The sequence below is a fragment of the Heloderma suspectum genome, chromosome 1, assembly GCF_057233095.1.
Source record: "Heloderma suspectum isolate Gila_16-S chromosome 1, 16-S_ref, whole genome shotgun sequence".
Taxonomy (NCBI): domain Eukaryota; kingdom Metazoa; phylum Chordata; class Lepidosauria; order Squamata; family Helodermatidae; genus Heloderma; species Heloderma suspectum.
Window position 1 is genome coordinate 364,540,724 of NC_139458.1, and position 22,901 is coordinate 364,563,624.

At 42.2% G+C, this 22,901-nt stretch overlaps 1 protein-coding gene across 1 annotated transcript in view; it reads left to right on the top strand.

Annotated features, from left to right (window-relative positions):
* DISC1 (DISC1 scaffold protein) overlaps positions 1–22,901 on the top strand; it is a 204,885-nt gene that overhangs the window by 174,798 nt on the left and 7,186 nt on the right. The window contains 1 exon segment of the mRNA XM_084819275.1: positions 7,422–7,689. Within this exon segment, the coding sequence (XP_084675401.1) occupies positions 7,422–7,689 (268 nt within the window).

Here is a 22,901-nt window from a genome sequence, read left to right on the forward strand (position 1 = left end):
CCAGTTAAGTTGTGTGATAAAAAGCCTGGTGTGGAGAAGCCCCTAGTCACAGCAGCAACACTAGAAAGAGCAGCCCAAGCAACTTGTGAATGTCATTTATAGGTGTCTGTATAGTATACCGCAGTGCAGTATTATAGTGAATCTGACCCCAATAACATTTACTGTTTGATATTATCCTGCACACCTTCATTGCAGGAACCAAATCAAGTGAAATGGAGCCTTCTGAGTTGGTGCTAAACTGAAAGGGACAGTGTCGGTGGAACTCTTGTAAAACAAAGGTGTGAAAATGATCGCATGTTAATCATCCCCAACCAAAATCCTAAGAGAATCATTTCATTGAAAATATATTTGTAGCACAAGCTTTTCTGGGGAGAAAAGTGCCTTACTAATATACTAATTAGTATATATAATAATAGTAAACTCATTTCTTGAGTGCTGATCCTTATGTAGCCAAAAATGGCATCATCCATGCAGAAGAGCAGGGGTGGGCTACTTTTGGCCCTCGAGATGTTTTGGCCTACAACTCCCAGCAGCCCTAGCCAGCAGAGACAATGGTGAGGGATGGTGGGAGTTGTAGTCCAAAACATCTGGAATGCTACAAGTTGCCCATCCCTGCACAAGAGGAAGGTCGCAGTGGGCTTGGGAGAACCCCAAGATCTGCAAAAGTACCAAAAAAATTAGGAAAAAATTCTAAGTGTGGGGAGGGGCACCCAAAACAGCCCAGTTGGGGACAGAGCATGGTCAGGGGCCAAAGAACACTGCAGATGGGGGATTGATGGAAAATGTAGGGGCTGCTGGTGGAATGGAATGGCATATCCTGGAAACAGGACTAGCTAGCTGCCTGGCTGGCTCATTCTGTTGCAGGTCTCACTTGCATTTTTCTATATTTTTATGAGAGGATTAGAAAATAACTCTCTATGCAATAAATTTTGTACGTTATACATTAGATAATATCCTTTTAAAAAGATACAGTATATATCAACTAAACCAATTAGATAGTAAGCTCTTACAAGATTCCTTGCTGATTTCCTTGTAAATTAGTTAATTTCCTGTCTTTGACAAGTCGACTCTGCAAGCTTATCTTCGTCACCTTAGAAAGAAATCAAAGGAAAAACAATCAGCTACTGCAGCCTGTCATTTTGTGTTTCCCATGGAGATAATTTAACTATAACACATTGACATTGAACATTGATAGGAAAATGACAGGCTGTGATTAAAGTTTTGTCCTAGATGAAATGAATGTCTGGCAGATGAAAAGAATACAACACCCCCCTCCTAATTCCCATCCCTGATTCTTGCTCAAATGCTTTTTTATGACTGTTATTGCCCAGTATTATGTGGTATGTTGTTTTTAATAACCATAATCAAACATCCATTATTGGTTTTCAGCAATAGAAAAATTGTTCTTTCCCCTTTATTTTCTCAAATGTCCTCGCAGAGCATAAAGAGTGGTTACATAATCTGTACTCTCACATAAAATCCAAGGAGTCTGCTCTGCCCTCGAGATATTGATGTCAGGGTTTTGTTTTGTTTTTCATTCTTTTGAGGGCAAGAGAAACAAAGAAAGAAGGAAAGAAAGAAAGAAAGAAAGAAAGAAAAGATTTTGTCAGGCTATTTTTAGATTTCAATTTAGATTTCAGTGCTTCTTTATTGTACTCTGTGGGTGCAGAAGTTGCCTTTTATGATAGGCTAGGAAACTGAGGATACTAATTGTTGATATGTTTAATATTTACTAAGGGAAGAAGACATGGTCAGACATCCAGAATCAACTGTGTGATGCATGTTTTGAAAGCAAAATTAGAAAACTGCTTTCACAATAAAATACTGTTCCATTGTTGGGATTCACATACAGGATGTCACTACATTAAGCAAAAAGCCCTGCATCCTTTATGGAGCTTTCTGCTTTCGCTTTCTTTGTGGGATTAGGATGGGCTTCTTTACACAGCAGACATGGGGTTTGCATAGAGGAAATCCCTCCCTCCCTCCCTGGCATGTGTGCAAAGGAATGGGGGGGGGGAGTCTTGCTTTCATTGCTTAACTTGTGCTGTACTCTTTCCCCACAGCCCTCAGCACACTTACTTGGGAGTAAGCCCTATTGAAGTCAATGGGACTTACTTCTGAGTAGTCATAAGATCACGCTGTAAGTCTGCAATCCTTGGCACACTTACTTGGGGGTGAGCCCCATTGAACTTAATGGGGTGCTCTGAATCAACAGAGGACATTGATTCTGAGCTTGGTGGGGTTGGGGATCAGATCTGTCTCCCTTTTTTGCAGGGAGACATTTTACTCTCTTCTCCCTCCGATCAGCAATTGAGAGACACGTGGTTTGAATCAAGGAAAATCCTTCCTCAGCACATGCATGGTGCTAAGCCGGCATTACACACTGTTGATATGGCACCATTATCTTTTATTACTAGTTAATCTCAGATCTTTTTGAAAGTGCAATAAAGAGGAAAATGTGCACAAGGCGTCCTGGAGGTTGACGACGTCTTGTAAAGGACCTGCAAAATTCCATGAGTGACCAATCACAAGCGTGCAATGAATCGCTCCTGTAGAGACACGCACCGCCTCTGCCATTTACATGCATATGAAAACTTCTGATTTTGATGAGAGTTTGCAATGGCACACTCTGATCCTCAGTGTGTTGCCCCGATCTATGTGGTGATTCTGCAGTACCACTCCCTCCCATTCACTTTAGTGGAAATGGCAGCTCTCTGCAAGCCTCCTTTTCCTTTTCCATCCTTTGAGGAATATATGGAAACTCTGGTGGGTGGGACAGCTTCAAATGTGCATTAGAGGCCCTGTGCCCACAACAAATTGCAGCAGGATGACTAGATGTGAACTAACTACTCAGATTCATGTGCCCAGCCCCTCTTGGACAAAGGCTTTCCATCAAGTTCAAGGGGAGCAGAAAGCCTGAGGTGTGAATGGGCTCCACGGCACTGTCAGGCTATAGAAGTAAGACCCACTAATTTCAATGGAACTGACTTTATTTTATAAAGATCTGAGAAACGGCTTGTTCACTGTCTCCATTCTTTTAATCCTGTATACTTTGTCTGCTATGTTCGAGGATCGGGATATTTGCAGGGAGACTAAAATGATTGTTTACAAAGCCATTGTACTACCGACCTTGCTGTATGCCTGTGAAACATGGACCATCTATAAACGCCACTTCCAACTTCTTGAAAGATTCCATCAACGCTGCCTCCGAAAAATTCTGCAAATTACTTGGGACAACAGACGGACTAATGTCAGCATACTGGAAGAAGCAAAGATCACCAGCATTGAAACAATGATTCTCCAACATCAACTTCACTGGACCGGCCATGTTGTTCGAATGCCTGATCATCGTCTCCCAAAGCAGCTACTTTATTCCCATCTTATGAATGGAAAACGGAATATTGGTGGACAGCAAAAGAGATTTAAAGATGTTCTCAAAGCTAATGCAAAAAAATGTAACATAAGCACTGAGAACTGGGAAGCTCTAACCCATGAGCGTTCCACCTGGAGGTCAGCCTATATTAAAGGTGCTATGGACTTTGAAGAAGCACGAGCACAGGGCGAAAGGGAGAAACGAGCTCAGCGGAAGGCACGTCAAGCAAACCCTCACCGTGACCGCCTTCCACCTGGAAACCGATGTCCTCACTGTGGGAGGCTGTGTGGATCCAGAATTGGCCTTCACAGCCACCTGCAGACCCACTGTTAAGACTCTACTCTTGGAAGACATGCTGGAGGAGACTCTTACGAGTCCCCTGGACTGCAAGGAGGTCCGATCAGTCCATCCTAAAGGAAATCAACCCTGACTGCTCATTGGAAGGACAGATACTGAAGCTGAAGCTCAAATATTTTGGCCACCTAATGTGAAGAGAAAAATCCCTGGAAAAGACCCTGATGCTGGGAAAGACTGAAGGCAAAAGGAGAAGGGGACAGCAGAGGATGAGATGGCTAGATAGCATCACCGATGCAATGAATATGAACCTGAGCACAGTCAGGGAGAGAGCGGAGGACAGGAAGGCCTGGCGTGCTATGGTCCATGGGGTCACGAAGAGTCGGACACAACTGAATGACTGAACAACAACTTGGAAGACAATCTTACTTGGTCACGAGTGATCGCCATGATGATGATCATCCAGACTACAACATACAACTGCTGAATTACAATTGAGTAAGAGATTCGGTTGTCTCTCCTGTGGCTTGAATCAGGATAAAATTGGGTGTTGTTGTTTTTAATCACACTGCAGGATTTCTATCTTATCACCACAACTCTTGTGAATGGCCACTGTTCATAACATAATTGTCACTGACTGCACTCTCTGCATTTCATTTCCCTCTGACCTCCATATTTACAATTCCCCACCTACACCCCACACGCCAATGTATATGTATATATATATATATATATATATATATATATATATATATACACACACCTGTGATGCAGGGTAACAGTTCGTGCAGCTGATGAAATGGACTTGAGTCCACAAAAGCTTATGCGATATTAAATGTGTAACTCTAAGGCAGGCTTCCCCAAGCTGTTGCTCTCCAGATGGGTTAGACTGCAACTCTCATCATCTGATGGGAGTTGTAGTCAAACACATTTGGAGGGCACCAGTTTCAGGAAGGCTCCACAAAACTGTTTTTCACTGTCGAGTAAATATAGGAATAAAAGCCACTTCTCTAGTGTGTTCCTGATTGTAGCTCATTGTAGTCCACTGTAGCCCCCTATATATGTCTGCTTAGGCACTGAGTTCAATGGGACTTACTCCCAGGTAAATGTGTGTAGGATTGCAGTCTTACTTTCTCACCTTCTAGTCAATTGTGCCTATTGACTTTTATAGCAGAAGTTATATAAGGGCACATTCTTATGCATGTTTAGACAGACTTTTTTCTGACTAAACATGCATAAGGTTGTGCCTTAAGCATGTCATAGTGCTTGGCACTTTTCTGCTTGCTGAATGTTAGTGACTTTAGAAGTTGAGGTTAGGCAACGTTGGAAACCAATTATACAAGAGGGAAACAAAGCTGTTTTTAAAATAAAATAAAATAAACCACGTCCATAGAAGGTCATCAAAATTTCCAATTGGCAGTCAAAATATGAATGGCTACTGTAACATTAACATCTGAACGTTGAAATCTGCTCACATAAATGTTATGCTTGTTTTACATTCCAGTTATTGCCAGTGTCATCTTTGCCTTTTTCTGAATAATAAAGATAAATTTTCAACCGAAAAAATCCCATAGGCTCTGTCAGATTGTAGTAACCATAAATCTATAACACACAGCCAAGGAACTGCATTCTATTTACTACTTTCACAATGTTTTATCAACTGATGAGTCCAGCAATTTAGAACATTCCTTTGAAAATCAATATTTAATTGTAACACAGTTATGAAATACATTTATAACAGTAGTACTGTGCAAGTCCTTTGCCTCCAGAAGTTAATCTCATTATACTAAAGAATATGCTGGGTTAATCTATTTTTCCCCTACTGCATACTTTTGTACTACCATTTATGTATGTCACCCTTCATATACACTGATATCACAAAGCTTATTACAAGATTATAAAAGAATCCAATTAAAAGTTCTGACAAATAAACCATTTTTAAGATGAATGTGTGTTGTGTAATTTAGATCTAATCAAAAACAGTTGTGAAGTACAATAAAAAGTGTTTGATGCACCACTTTTCATTCAAATATAATTTCAATTTTGTGGAGGAAATATTTAACCTATAATGAATATTGGATGAAAAGCATATACTTTGAGAGGAATTTCGCTATGAATAATAAATCATATTATATAGGATTATTGCACAGAGTTGGAAAGAGTTATGCAAAAAAAAAAAAAAAAGATAGTAGGTCCAGCGCAGTAGCAGATCAGATAGCTGTAGATCAAAGGTTGGCAGAAGGTAGATCTCCAGTTGTTTTGGACTTCAGTTACCAGAAGCCCCTGCCAGCAAGGCCAATGGTCAGGAATGCTGGGAGTTGAAGACCAAAACATCTGAAGATCTACTTTCTACCCACCCCTGCTGTAGGTGACTCGAGCAAGTGAGCTGAGCTATACCTTTACACAGCTGTCAAAGTTTGCCAGTGTCACTGAATAGTCCAATGAGTGAGAAGTTCTTTCCTTTCCCAAAAATGGATAACCTAAATGAGGAATCTAACACACTTTGCACAGTTAAAAATGCTGTACGCATTTTTATTATATGAATGGCACATGGACTATGGGTTCTTTATTGTCATTTCAATATGGCTAGTCTATTTACCCTCTGGAATACAGGCTACTAATATGGCTCAAGAATGTTCCCATTTCTGTGTAGCACTGTTCTGATCCCACTGGGATTCAGGCAGCAATTTGGAGGTCTCAAGCTACATACCAACTTTAAAAGAGGAGCTGTATAGATTAACAGTAGAATGCAGTGGTTCTTAACTGAATTATAGGTATTCACACATGCACGCCCAAAATAGCACAGCCTGATTTTTTCTTGGTGACATAGTTTTATCTATATACACTTCAGTTCAGAAAAGGATTTGTAAGATCAGCGCTTTATTAGGCATATCCCCCAAAAATAAGATGTTTAAACAAACACTGTTTCATAGCAGGCATATACTTGTGCTCCTGTGTTTTAAAGCAGTTTTTGTTCATTGCTGGTTGAAATTAAGCTATATTATATGTAACAAGTTTTGGCTGCAATTCCATGCACTCTTAGGCTTCCCTAAGTCCTTTTGGGATCAAGATGGCTGAGTCCTTCTGCCCACTGGCTCCAAGAAGCCTGAAAACCATAGCACACAAGACATAACTGTGTAGAGAACTCTGGGTTTATACCTGAATCAGCAGGTGCAACATGCACAGAGGAGCTCCAGTGTACATATAGAGCTCCATACAAGTAGGGCCTGACCCATGCTTCACATGCAATATCCTTCACTGACGTGAAAATGGAAGCTTGCTTTTGTGGAGCTCTTTCTGCACATCAAAGTCCCGAAGAGCATTAGCTCATAGCCATTGCATGAGCAGGATGAAATTATGTTGGGTCATTTTAGACTACTGTGCAACTAATTGCCTATTATGAATGAATGAGGCATAGAAGTCTTGAAATAGCTGTAGAATTTGGAGGACAAGTCAAGCCCTCCGTAACCTAATAAGCAGCAGACAACAACATCCTAACAGAGACATCCTATTGTCTCTAATAGAAACATTACCAGTTGGATATCTCCACTGATATCCAACTGGTAATAAACCATTTTAGTATAACTCAGGTTGCAGTTACTATTGGGGGTGGGGGGTGGATAGACTTTATGAGAACTATCATCTTTGTCTTAGTCAAAAACAAAACAAAACGAGAGGCCCAAAGCATTACATAAGTTATGAACCCTTCTCTCTGAACAGAATTCTTATTTTCTTTTTTTGGCTTTTATTTCAGCTGTGGGAGCCAGCTTCTCGAAAGAGTGTGGGAAGTTGACTTAGAGGCCTGTCAGCTGTTGATCCGAGGGTTTCAGCTGAAAGAAGGTGGTTGTGTTTCTGAGGGAGAAGAGAGCCAAACAGATGAAGTGGAGGATACTGCTGATGCCTCTCTGAGCACGAAGTGGGAACAATCAAAACACATTCCAATTAAAGACTCCAAGTGGAGTGCTCTCCAGTGCCCTGTTATCCAAAGCAAACACCAAAGTACACACTGGGAACTGAAAGAGGTATCAAGGTTTTTCTTTTGCTTTGCTTTGCTTCTCAGTTTGTTTTCCCCTGACGTCATTCTTTTCAGCTTTGACACGAAGGTTGCGCCTGGGCTTAAAAGTTAGCGGCCCTCACTAAAGACTGAGGTTTACTCTTGGAATCAGATGGTGAAGCCAAAGGGGGCTGCGTCACACATGACCAAATTCCTATATTTTCATTTCATTTTTTAAATTTATTAGATGCCTTTCTCTTAAAAAAAAAAAAAAAAAAGTCGAGGCGTCTTGTAGCAGGGGTTAAAACAGACAAAGATTTAAAACAATTTAAAACAGCTAAAAGCAATTAAATTGTATGGAAGTCACTTCCACGTTGGAAATAACGTGTCACCCATGTACAGATCACAGTGCATGGGACAATCCACCTTACATGTAACCAGCCTCATGTGCAGTGATTTGCCACAGATAGGAAGCAGCTTCTGTGTAGGAATTGGGTAACGTATGAAGTGGCCCTTGGCATATCACTATAAATAGCGGTAGCTCTTTTCGTGCTGAAGAGCACAATACACTATGTCAGCTTTTGTGTAGACCTGGGCCAGCCAGCCAGCCACCATCTCAATTCAGAATGGGCTCAGCCTTTTCAAATTTGTCCAGGGAATGCTTGGAAAAAGCTGGGGGCCATTCCAAGTGCTTCCATGCCACCCTCCATTATCCCCAATCTTCCAATTCCTGTTCTCCAAATTTGCCTTGCACACGGGCAGGGGAGGAGGAAACCTGCTGCCAGTAAGGCTCCCAGCTTCCTTGAGAAACCCTGCCATCAAGCTATAGTTTCGAAGAATCGATGCACTGTGAAGTTCCTGTTGGTAAGTTTAGGCCAGGCCTAATGATGGCCCAAGGCACAGAGCTCCCCTTCGTGTCACCCTCATTGCTGCTTGGTGGTATGGTTTGGGGAAAGGAAAGGGACAAGGTCAGCAGGAGCTGCCGTTTAATGGGTAAGATAAATGTTCCATAGCACCCTGCCTGTCAGTGGGGTGGATGCATTCGTACTATCTCTTTGAAGTGGAGTTGCCAAGGATCAGTACACACCTGTTTTCTTAAGAATGAGAAGATTAATTAAGCAGTGAAAAACTAGTAAGGGAGAAACTCTTAAAATATAGCAGCAGGAGAAAACTGGTTGCATAGGCAGTAGATCACATTTTATTGTGATTCCTATTGCATTAGTCAATGTGTGGGAAGCTTCTGGGAAAAGTAACTGTGCTTCTGGCAAATGAGTTTGGCATAGATGGCCTTGTGGTACATTGCATCTTGTTTCTACCTGCTACTCTTCTCACACCTGCAAAGATGGTGCTAGTAACAATATCGCTTCGCATCTTGACAGGGAACAAAAGTTCAGATAATTGTTGTAATGACCCTTAGGCCTAAGTAAAGCTCCAGGATTAGTTGGGACAGGAAATAGATTATGCCTTACTTATATGACCCTACATCAGAATCAGCATCATTCCCTCCCCCTCCAGCTACTTGCCCATGTGTTTGTGTGAACATATGAACTATAGCTAGTAATTCAGCAGAAAAGTATAATGGTCGGTACCTTTTTATGCCTTCTTGTTGCTGTGCTGCATGACTAGGGCTTCATTTGAGCCAGAGCTGCTGGCTTTAACTCAGGCTGTCTGCCATGGACATGACTTTAATTGCCTCTGGGAAGCCATGTCAGCTCTGTTTGAGGCCTAAACATTAGCCTTTGCCATCCAGCCATCCTTCGAGCCATTCCAACACTTAGGATGCCACCCTATGCATGTTTAGACAAAAAAAGAGTCCTACAACTCCCAGCATCCCCCAGCCAGCATGGCTGGCTGGGAAAAGCTGGGAGTTGTAGGACTTTTTTCTGTTTAAACATGCATAGGGTTGTGCCCTTAGAAACATTCATTGGCACAGCAGTGATAGAGTTACTGGCAGGGGGCTTTTGAACAGGCAGAAAATATAAGAAAACTGTCCTTGCAGTTCTGTGATGGGAGAGCAAACCGTTCTTGGAATATACTTCATCTAGCCAGCCTTCTGCACACAAAAACATTAGCAATCATCTGTTCGTAACCAAAGGCAAAAACAGTGACAATGTCAAAGAAGCAGCATAAGGTTAATAATGTAATAAGGTAAATAATGGGTAGAGCTAGAGGATCATCGCCAAGCAGTCCTTGTTGCCTACAGGGAGAGGGGTAGAACTGATATACCTGCCTTTGGTGCTGAGCATGAAAGAGAGTGACTGCTCTCCCAGTACTGAGTAGAAGAAGAATTCACAGTAAATGCATCTTCTTTTCTCATTCAACAAATAAGAGCATCATGAAAGTTGTCTAACACTGCAGTCTGTTATCCCTGGCCCTTTTGTGTTTGCTGTCTGAACATTTACACTTCCTTACAGCACTTGCCACAACACTCTGGGTAGGATCCCACGGGGACCTACCACTGGTGGTGAGCACCGCCCATTCCTGGTGGGCGCAGCTACTCCCAGCAGCAGCAGCAGCAGCAGCAGCGATGTAGCGCCTCTGGGGGCAAGCCTCCAAACAACCAGAAATGCAAGTTTCTGGAACGGGCAGGTCATGCCTTCCAGACACATGTGTTTCTGGTTGTTTGCCCCCGGAAGTGCTACATCACTGCCACCGGCGGAAGGGGCTGTACGCACACCAGGAGCCGTGCAGTACTTGCCACCAGTGGTAGGTCCTCACTGGATCCTGCCCTGGACCCTACCCTCTCCTTCCAAAGCAGGCTTCTGTGGGAGCTGGCTCATGAGGTTTTGGGCCATGGCCTTTGCCCTGGCTTCACAGATCTTCTTCTGGGAAACATTTGTGTGTCTTGGTGGTACTGGTGCACTAAGAAGCAACAGTTCTTTGAATGACACAAGTAAGCCCTCTGAGTCCTGAAACATGTTTCAGGTACTTGTTTAATACTGTTCATGCTGCACTCCTTTCTGGTTTGTTGGTATCAAACAGAAAGAGGGAAAGATCACCCAGGATAAATGAAGCCAGCGTTCCCATTTCAGGCACCATGCTAAACATACCATAGATGGAGAGTCCCTGGCTTTTGGCAGAAGGAGCCAAGTGAGAGCGAATGAGCAGTATGCATCAGCACACTTGCCTGTTCAGCCAACCTCTGGCGTACTGTGACATCCAAACAAAATCAATAGCTTCATATTTTATTACAATGAGATTTCGGTTATGAATAATTTTAATGATCGTTATTACTGAGCAAGCATATGGCACTATCCATGGTTATGAATTCATTGCTGTACAAGGAACTCATTGTATAACAGGATGGGATTATAATTTACCATGGTCAAGCAATGCAAAGCTAAATATTTATATCCTGATACTAAGGGCCAAACTAGATATGACATGGGAGATCTGTGTTCAGGATCTCCTACAGGGTATTTTTGCTTTGTTTTAATAACTAGTAGCTGCTAATTACAAAGTCGAGAGTGATGCAGAAGGACCGGGGTTTAACCTTTTACCTCTGTGCTGTTTCTCTATTCTAAAACACCCCTTCAAAACTGCTACTAGCTCCATGGCGGAAAACACAGAAATAGCCATGTGAGTTTCTGTTAGCGTTATGGTGCTATTGAAGGCAAGTATTTAGGATCAAATTTACAAATCTTTTAGATCACAGTGGTGGTAACTGAAGATCATACAACAATAACATGTATTTGACTTGATTCCTTAAGAAGTGTTTAACAAGAGCTATATTTTCCCCGCACTGTTGATATATTGATGTGATGTATGTATCATTAGTTTTGTCAAAGATGAACCAATATGAATAGGTAAGAGAGAAAAGGAAACCTCTGTTTTGAGCCTGTAGAATTATTCGCTCTAAACATCATAAAGGAAATTGGCCTGTGTATATTTCAGGCTACATGCTAACACTTGTTGATGGAGATATTGACAATTGTTCATATTCACATGAAGTGCTGGAATTTATCTCTTTTTAAGAATTGGGTACTTTAATTATAGTTTCCATGACTACTTAAAATACTTTAAATGTGCAGACATTTACTTCATTACCTGGAGCAAACTTTGGATTGGACCCAGCAAAAGCTGCCCGCAGATGGCATAGCTTCCCCACTGGCTGAATGGGGGAGGTGATCTTCATTGATTCCTCCTTTCCCCTGCAGTCTCCTTGTCTTCCAGAATTATGCTCCAGAGGATTGTGGACCCTCTGGCATAATGGGGAGGGAGTACTGGGAGAAGGGAGGGAGGTGGAATCAGCAAAAATCCCCTCCCCTCCCATTTCTGCCAATGGGATTATTCTGAGCAGAGCTCCGTTCAGGGATCCTCCTTCCAGCAAAATAACATTCCAGATCCAACCCATGGTAAGGTGGAGCCTAGTTTCAGGGCAATCAATTTTAAGAGGAATACACATGAAATTAAATTTCTGTTGAAGTTTGACTGAATTTTAATTTTCCTTATTTAGAAAGAATTAAGACATATAGGAAAAGAAGGATATTTCAAATTCCGATACATAGATAGCTGTAGATATGGATATATAGATATTGGAATTTCAAATATTCTCCTTCTGCTAATGGAGCTGGTGTCTTATCAGCAGCTACCTATTATTATGTTGTTGTTGCTGTTTCTTTTAGGTTACAGAATTTTAGTTTTAGATTAGACTGACTGAATTTATATCCCACCCTGAATTTATATGATGCCTTCTCTGAAAACTTAAGCTTTCCAGTATGGGTCCCGTGCAGTTCACAAAGTGCAGTTACTTTAACGTTCTGTGTGAATACATATATTTATCATGTAACATTTGTCTCGTATCGGTATATAAGACCATATTACTTGCACAGACCGTAATCCTTTTCGTTCTGCTTATACTGAGTGCTCAGTATCTCCCATATTACTATTCCATTTCCCTCTAGCTTACTTAAAGCGTAACTCCACTATACATAATGTAGCTTGCATGAACAGAAACAGCAAAAAACCCCTCAAGCCACCCATCCGTGTCTCTGCCTGTTGGTGGTGGTGGCAACTGTGACATGGCTATATTTCATCCTTCCTATACAAAATTAAGTGCTGAGCTTAAAAAAAATCCTCTGGTATCAAATCAGCTACTGGTAATAGCGCTGAAATTATTTTCCGAATCAAGATTATATGGTAACAACTGAATACCTTCACATCTTCTGAGAATAATTTGATCAAATGGAACAACCTGGTCCTACATTCACTGTACAATCATTACTAGGATTTGGTTTTTTCCCCCTCCTTATATACCGTTTTCTCATTGTTTAATAACTGTATGGTCAAAATACCTTTTATAGCAATATATTTATACATTATTCATTTGTTCATAGAATTATTGTTTCTATTATGATTTTCTTGCTTCAGTTATGACCACAATATTCTTGCTTCCTCTACTGTTGACATAACATCGTTTTTGAGGTGTTGATCCAAATCTCCCCAAATTCAAAAGGCAGACATGTTTATACTACTTTACAAAAATATACAGGCATCATGTTTGTTATGAGGGGTGGTCACATATATAAATCACAACTTTGTATTTCAAAATGTGCACCAGAAGATCCCCATGTATGTTTTGAAAGGGAAAGCTGCAATGTATACATGAGGAAACTCTCCATAACCAATGCAGTTTTGTACTGAGGAATCTGTTTCTGAGCACAAAATGTCTAATATAAATGATAGCTAGCGCATGCTAAGTTTTCCCTGGTTCCATGAATTGATAACCTAAATATATTCTATACAATTAACTATCCCTGTTGCAAAAGTGCTTGATATTCTGCTTGGCTTTTCATTAATGAGGCTATAAGTGGATGTTTCCAAGAATCTGCACAACATGATTTCATGGGCATTAAGTATTCATGTTTTGTCTAAATATTTTACAGTCTAGTGAGAAATGTTTTGACTCTTCCTCACCACTGCCACCCTGCACTCCAAGAAATCTCTGAGAAATTAAAAGCAACGTGTCCATTTTGATAAATTCATAAAGTGATTGTGAAAAAGATTATGAGAAAATGAATACATATACCATGGTGACATAAAGTTGTCATCCTGTTGTTATTTTAAATGTAAATACTTACTAAAGGGACTGTCCATGAAAGCTGCAGTAAAACAGAGATAATCCATGGGATGCAGTTATCTCTGGGTATAAAAATTATAGAAAGGGTAAGGAAGGACATAGTGGGAATAGTGCTGCTGTATATGTCTATAAGGTCATAGAATCTAACCCCCACCCCCCAAAACTAGAAAATTTAAGAAGAATAAACCCCTCTATAGAACCTCTATGAGTGGAAATACTAGGCTGAGAAGTGATTTAGTACTGGGAACATACTATTGTCCACTTGACCTTTTGACCAAAACTTTTTTGGTATCTTGAGATAGAGAATGAAATTGGGAAGGCAGCCAAAGGAGAAATATGATATTTCTGACACTTTCTTTAAAACCAAGAAATAAGGTACCTTACAGTCATCTTTTTGGAAGTTGAAATTATTTTTAAAATACATTTACACCGTTTGCTGCTTTGGTGAAGATGGGTTGATTAGTTAGTTCCGAAATTTAAAAATTCCCATTTTACTAAGTGGACAGAGAAGTAAGGACTCATTATCCAGCAAATGCCCCACTTTATAACTGAAGCCAGGTCAAGGAAGGAGAAATGGCATTGCTTCCCTTGAGTCTGATGGGGTATTTTGGAAGAAATTGGACTTGGGCATTGTCTGCCAATGGGTGTGCATCCCCTGAGCAGAGCTCCTCCTTCCAATGTTCAGTGGGGGAAGAGGCCTCAATTCCAGTCCCAGCACAGGCTTTTGGTTGGATGCACAGTTTACTGAACACCCAACCACAAAGCCAGCCTGGTACAGTATGGAGAGAGGGAGGACTTAAACCCCTACAGAACTGTGGCAGAGGCTGGATCAGAGCTTCTCTGATCCAGACCAGAAGATGTCTCTGCAGCATGGGGGGGGGGGCAAACTCCCCCATCTCATCCTTTGGGGGAAAATTGGAGGTTGCTACCAACCTACCAAGGAAAAGGACTGGGGATACAAGACCATGACAAAGTATGGATGCACGGAGCCTATGTTGTAACCAAATGTAATATGTGAGACTGTCCAACATCTTTACTGCTTGATGGCATGGAAATTAAGATGGGAGCCTTAACTTACACATCCCACATTTTTCTTGCATGAGTGAATTTATAAGAGCCTCTACTCCTAAACCAAAGATTATTTTGAGCATAAGATACTTTAATGATCCATACTACTTCATGAGATCTTTCCTTTAATTAATCTCTGTCAGTATCTTCAATGCACGATATAACTATGCACACTTTTTCTATTGTTAATTTGAGACTGCACAATGCTGCCTGTTACTGCTTAGTGTTGATTTAGAGACCCAGTTCACACATCACAATAACCCAGAATGTTTTAAAACTCTGGGTTATTATGAAAGAGGCAGCATGCTAGCGCAAGCAGGAGCAGCTAAACAAACCACAGACCTTCTCTCTGTGGTTTGGATAGCGTTACATGTGGACTAGGAAGTCTGGCTTGTCTCTCCCCAACAAGCCAAAAAATAACCAGGAACAAACTCATTCAAAAATGTCTGGGTTATTGTAATGTGTGAACTGGGCCATAGTCTTGCACACCCTTTATTCCAATAGTTTTGTGTCCAAGCCTACTTTGAAAACTGCTTCTTAATTACAATATAGTCATTATAACTTGTGCAATTTACACAACAGCAGTGTAGCTATCCAGTGCCAAAAATGTTGCCGATCTGTAGGATTTATCAGTGTGGCTTTTTAACCTCTCAACCTGTTTGATGGAGTTTCCTGTTTGATAGAAGATGGCCATTTTTTATTTTCACATTATTATACATCACATAACTTTTCACATTTCTGCCAGTCTAAAGCACATTTTCTGACAACTTAAGGAAGCAAATGAAGTCACATGCTACAGAATAAAGAAAAACAGTAAAAACAACTCAGTTGGCTTTGTAGGGCAGAATGCATCTCATGGTGGGAAATGAATTTTCATCCCCTGGAAAAGGAGATGGGCTCAAATAGGCCTGGAATCTGTAAAGGTTTTGACATGACTTTCATTCCTCTCTGCAAAGAAAACTGTGTCGTCTCTTGCAGTACTTAGTAGTTATTAGCTAGCTGTAGTGCTTTTGTCAGCAGACTACAGCACATTCCTATAGATTAAAATAGCCCTTAGTCCTGGGATTTGATACACAGGATATAAAGGGCAAAGCATTTAAGAAATCCATGTGCTTTTATTTTTACTTTAATTAAATTTCATATTTATAGAACACCAAATAATTGTGTTGAGGCTCTGCATGTCTTTATTTCTTAGACATCCACATTGCGCACTAGTGAAGGTCAGTATCTAAATATGATTTCAATACACTAACCCTGTATTGTAAAGGGCTTTGGTAAGAAGGTGCTTGGCTTGTTTACAATGGTCTGAGAGCCACTCGAAAGCCAAAATGCTCTCTGAATTACATCACAGTCATACTTAGAATGTTATCATTGTTACTTGTTCTCGCTATACAGAAAACCTGCTGGGTGCCAGCTACTACCAGCACCACTGTACCTTTTCAATTTTATCCTTGGGAGATGATGATGATATTATTTTTCTTATTAGTATTAGTATTAGTATTAATTTTCTTGATTCACCTCTGCCACTTGTGTTAAAAATTAATATGGGAAGCAAAAAGTATTAAAAACTTAACTCTAGTGTAAACACTTTAAGCCACCTGAAATACAAAAGTTTCTGTTGTTCCTTAATTAAACATGGGGAGTTTTGAACTCATTTAGCTGAAGGTCTAAAGCAGGGGTGGAGAACCTGAGCTCTTCCATATATTGTTTGACTCCAATTTCCCATCAGCCCCAATCTGCATGGTGAGTGATGATGGATGTTGTAGTTCAATGCCTGGAGGGCCACAGGTACCTGACATTTGGTCTAAAGCAGGCTCCCTTGCCCTAGAGGACTACAAGTCCCATCATCCCACCTACCCCAGTCATAGACTAGGCTGGCTGGGGACAGTGGGAGTTGTTGGCCAACACTTCAGGAGGGCACCGGATTGGTAAAGGCTGGTCTAAAGATACAAGTTCTATATTCCAGGGCTCCCACTTGTCCTGGTTACATGAGCAACAGTACTCCTTGGCACGGTGGAAGTAATCAGAGGGACTCATACTTGGGCATGAATGTGGCTCATGGAAGTCTTATGGCCTGAAGCATCCCGAGAAATACAGGGAAATTTTCTCTCAAGAAGTTCCCAGGCTAGCATTGGGAAGCCAGCCAAATAGACTGTATACAGTCTATTTGTCCTGCAATCATTTGACATGGCTCTGCCATCTTATTTAGCCCAAATTCCATTTTAGGAACTAGAAAGGACTGCTGTCTGGAAGCCAGACAGTCATAACTGGAATAAGGGTTTGTGTAATGTCTTTCTGTCTCTCTGTCTCCACTTCTGGAATTCCAATTTAATCAGTTTATTTGCAAGCAGAATTAGGTTTCAACAATATCATCCATGCCTTGCCCAGCTCTAATTTACCCAGATATGTGTGATCCTGTTATGAAAGTGGGCTTCCCTGACTGGCTTTTCACAAATTCTGCCTCTTTCAGTTATTGAGAGGTTGACGTCACAAAGGTGTGTAGACACCCTTTGCCCAATAAGGAATGGTATAGTTTTTTACAAAGAGGAAAGGCTGGGGATCTCCCTCATTTCTCCCTCATTCTACCATATGCCTGCTGGAGGACCTATGGCTGGGCTGGAGAGACCAGAAGCTGTGTGATCCAAGCCATCCAGGAGACTCTGACATGGCTTTTATCAAATAATTTTTGGAACATGTATAGAAGTCTTGGGCCCTGACTTGGTACTGCCATCAAACCAAGCAATGAATCAGGGAACATTCGTTGTATCCAGGGGTACCTATATCCTTGGTGGAATTAAAGATATAACCACCTATATCCTTGGTGGTGGCTGTTGAGAAAGAGTTCTTGTTAGCAGAATAAATGTATGATTTGGTTTGAAATGAGCCTATTAGGCCTGGCAAATGCACCTGGAAATTCAAATGCAGTTTTAAAATGGTAAAAAAGATGGTTACAAACCCTGACATATGTGTCAATGGGTAGAAGGTGTTAACAAATGCGTGATGATCATCCATAAAAAAAGATAATCTGGAATTGTCACTAGAACTGGTTCCTAATTCTTTTCTTCTCCTCCTCTTCCATTGTTCTGTACTTTCTTCTTGTCTCATCTACTCAGCTTCTCTAGAGTAGGTACAGGATTGTGACATTACCCTAACTGCAAGGAATAACACACAAACACAAGGTGTCAAACTGCGCCGTGAACATTGATCCTTGGTGGTCTGGATGGATTAGCAAGATCTACATGAGTGGCACCACAGTTATTGTCCCAAATCAGTAACAGTAGTTCCAAACCCCTGCCTGCGCCAGTTACTTTCCTGGTGGTACCCCTTCTCCCCACCATCATCAATTCCAGTTTGGCGCCAGTTGTGTTGCTGGAAGTCACATCTAGAAAACTCAGATGATAATCAGACATAAAGCTGATTCTCTGAAAGTGCCTTTCATGTCTCGTTAAGAATAATACTGTAAGAATGGTCCCCATCCCTAGATTTGTTTTGTTGTGGTCCCCATGCCATTTTAGTTATCTGCATGATATCTGTATGGAACAAGTTAATATATATTGATTCTATAAGGTGTTTTCATAAGCAAAGAGATCAGATCTTGAAAACTGCAGCCATAGTTCACTCATCACTTATTCCAACATTGTCCTATTGATGCTAAAATTGATTTCGAGTAAGTGGTTGAAAAGATCAGCCCAGGCCTATGAAAAAAACCCTGAAATAGAACTGAAATAAGAAAGTAGATAGATACAAATTTTCCTTAAGTGAGGCATATTCTGTTTTATGAATTGGATTATTGGATTTAAAATGTAAGAATAAAACCAATTTGCTGTGAATCTAACTGCATATTGAGGCCCAGCGGGCCAAAGCTTGGACTATGGATAATTTAGGTCAAGGAGTTGAGGAGTGTATGCATATGATATTTTATATCCACCAAAAGTATTTATTTTGCTAGTTCAAGACTCATCCCTTAACTGTAATTGTTGATACTACTAATTGTATTAATCTGTTGTGTTTGTTTATTGCAGGGGTGGGGAACCTATGACCCTATAGATGTTGTTGGACTCCAGTTCCCATCACCCCCAGTCATCACGCCCAATGGTCTGGGATGATGATGGTGATTTACGAAATTTATGTGCCACTTACCATATTTAAAAAAAAAATCTCTAAGCGGTTTACAAAGAGAAAACATTAAAATACATGTGGGAATTGTATGATTATGTGAGAGTTGTACTCATCATTCAGAGGGCCCTGTGTTCTCCACCCTTGGTTTATTGGTTTGTTAAATGATTTTTTACTGTAAATTTTAATATGCCATAAAGCCGCCTTGAGCCATGCAGAGGCAGATTTAAAATTCGTTTAAATTAATAAATAAACCCTACACAGAGGCTGCTTAAATCCCTCTACCTTCAGTGTGAATGAATGCAGCTCTTGTTAACTAAATACACAAATGCTAAAAAAGCATTTAATGCTGAGTTGATCGTTTCCCTATTGAGATAATATTCATTTCACTGATTGCTGGTGTCATGTACAAACAGGAACATCAGTGTGAAATAACTCTAGGGACCAATATAAATTTTAGCTCATTGGCAGGATGTAAAGTCACAACTTCTCATTCTTCAATCCAATAGACTACCCAAGCTAAGGGAAACTCATCCACATACAACGTGGAAAGATGTAATATGAACAGTAATGTTCTTGAGGTGAGAGTATTGCAGTCATATCAGAAAATGAATGCAAAAGGAACCAATAGCATGTCTTGCTCATGTGAAGACATAAAGATGCCCACGAAGCACAAGGTGAAGACAAGTCTCCACAGTCCCATAGGCATCAAGATAATGGAAACACGTATTGTCAGAAAAGAATGATAACTGTTCATGGATGGTGTCTGGCCATCAGCCACTGGCAGTTGCCAAGGGAGCATGTGCTGTGTAAGGTAACAGGGGAGGAAGCATATGGTCTCCGAGACAAAGAACGTCAAACCTGTCCAGCAAACTAGTACCCATCTGTGATGCTCACAGAAAACAGCAGGACAGCTCAGGAGCCGAGAGGAACTCCTCAAATCACCCCACCACAAAGCAAACCAAACTGTCAAACTGCAGCACATGAGGCATTAAAGTAAATTTCAGCAGTGTAGAAGAGAGGGTCATCACACCTTTTAGAAATGTCCTGATCTCTTCCTCCACAAGGAGCATCTGACATCCAGAGCACTTTTCCTCATAATCAAAGAGGCCTTCTTACAGTTAGGTCTGAACCACAACATAGCCTGACCAATTCTTATGCTGCTAGTGTACCCTTGAGATTGGCAACCGGTAAAGAAAAGGGTTTGGATCCAGATTTAGGTGGATGCAACTGGGCTGGCAGAAACAGACTTCCCCAGACTTCCCACAGCACTGCTCCAGTCAGCTGAAAATGTTACACAGAAGGTTGGGGGGTTCTGCTGAATGGGGTGAGTGATGGTGTAGGAGGGTCCCAAAAGTCAGGCAGAGGCACCTTCCATGAGTGGAGCCCTTCCATGTACAGAAGACAGCTCCTAGATACAGCGCAAAATCTAGATGGAAAGGAAAAGGGTTTTGTTTCTTATTTCTTGGCTTGCGAGTGTGAATTAGCTGATTTCTTGAATGAACCGTAGCCACCGCCATTTGCATATGCTGCGTGTTTTGGGGGGGGGGGTTCGGCTTAGAAACGGGGATGAGCACCGCACCCTAGAGTCAGAGACGATTGGTTGGGGACACCTTTACCTTTTTTTTTTTTTAGCCGTGATAGGCTACGTAAATTCTTACGTAGCCTATCATGGCTGCAAGGATGGCAATGGCGGCGGCAGCAGCCCTGCCGCGGCCGGCCAGGAGACCAGCCGCCACCACTGCCACCACTGCCGCCGCCGAATCTGCCGCATCCGCCCCAGGTAAGTGCCGTCCCGGGGGAATTCTGCGGGGGGGCAGGGGGCAGGAGGCCGTTCCACCACAGATTCCGGGGGGGCGGATTCTTTAGCAGCTTGACGACACCCAGTTGTTGCTGCTGAGGCTTCACTCTCCCACAGCTGTGGCGCCCGTCCCTGACTGGCTGGAGCCACCCACAGGCAGGGCTCCCTTTCACCTTCATGCTCAGCCCCTGCTGCCTGGGTGTTTTCAGCAAGACAAGCAGGACGACTTTATCCCATGAATCCTGGCAGGTCATACCACAGATTTGTATAAAGGCATTACAATATTGGCAGTTTTATTTCCAGCCCCTTTTCTAATGATCCCGAGCATGGGATTCACATTTGTCACAGCTACCACCCACTGGGTTAACATTTCCCACCAGTCTGCTGGTCCAGTGCTAGGGAGCACCAGCCAGTGCCGTAGCCACCGCCATTTGCATATGCTGCGTGTTTTGGGGGGGTTCGGCTTATACTAAGGAATCATTTTCTTTCTGTAAATAATATGTGGTAAAATAAAGTGTTTATGTTTCATATATACACGGATCGGTCTGAGCTAGCTGTGACCAACCAGCGATTTACTCCGAGCTGGCTGCGTGTTGAGGTAGTTAGGGATACGTGATGTTATGACCATTCAGCAGCCACCCCGGAGCTTAACAGGGAAAACCCAGGTTTCCTGAGACTGCTTAAAGTCAGATTCTTTTCCTCAAGTCGGGTTCTCCCTGGTATAGCTGCTGTGTGCCCCAAGCCCTGCATTGACCTCGGGTATGCTAGCCCTGCCCAGGGGTGTGCCTTTCGCTGTGACCCCAGTCAAGGGGTGTTTCCTGTATGTTTCTCGTCCCTGCACAAACCAATTAGTGTCTATTTGTGCTCAACGAGGCTTGTCCTCTGAATGCCCACATCAGAATGTACAGAGATTTCCCTCAATTGAGATGGCATAGTTTAAAGCCCAATTCCCTAATTGTGGTAAAGCGCAATCTTGAGGCTCCGATTCTCCGTTGTTTGGTTTATTGCCTTAGGAAGTAACTACTTCACAGCTTCATTATAGAGATCTTGCACAGTATCGGTTTGGTTAGAAAGGGAGCTGGTTCCCCATCCCTGTGTTTTCCCCCATCCCTTTCCCAACCTAAACAGATGTGTGTCTTCTTGGATGTAACCCCAATTGTGCTCAATGAGGCTTGCTCCTGAAATGCAGGTGCATCTAGACCTTCAGGGGAAAGGAGGAAGGAGGGGGAGCCTCTCTTATTGGTTGAGCAGCCCCTGCCAGTAAGAAGACGTTCACTCCAATCCCCACCCGGAAGTATGTTCTGTGAAGCGATTTTTACTGGTGCGTAGGGATGTACGAAAGTCACCTTTTCGCGGATTGTGTTCATGGGGGGGGAGGCGCTCCGTCCCTCCCCCCAGAATCCTTGACAGAGGGGGAGGCGATCCATTCCTCCCCCCCGGATTCCTCGATGGCCGGCTCTACTCCACAGCAGCTCCGTGGTGCAGCCGGCCGGGCCAGGGCTGTCTGCAGCTGGATTTCCGGCCGCGGACTCGCTGGTGCGGATGCAAATGGTGGCCACCGTAGCAGCCGCCATTTGTGTCCAGCCAGGGAGCCATGATAGGCTACGTAAGAATTTACATAGCCTATCTCGGCTAACACCCCCCCCAAAAAAAACACGCAGCGTACGCAAATGGCAGCGGCTACAGCGGCCGCCATTTGCATTCCCTATTTTTCGCCAATTTATCTTATGTCAATATTTACGTAAGATAACTCAGCGAAAAAAAGGGGAACGCAAATAGCGTAGTGGACGCTATTTGCGTTCCCTTTTTTTCGCCGAGTTATCTTACGTAAATATTTACGTAAGATAAATCAGCGAAAAATAAAAGAACGCAAATGGCGGCCGCCATAGCCACCGCCATTTGCGTATGCTGCATGTTTTTTTGGGGGGGGTTAGCCGTGATAGGCTACGTCCACTACTCTACGGTTATCTTACGTAAATAATACGCAAATGGCTGCCGTAGCCACCGCCATTTGCATATGCTGTGTGTTTTGGGGGGGGTTCGGCTTAGAAACGGGGATGAGCACCGCACCCTAGAGTCGGAGATGACTGGTTGGGGACACCTTTACCTTTTTTTTTTTAGCCGTGATAGTCTACGTAAATTCTTATGTAGCCTATCACGGCTGCAAGGATGGCAA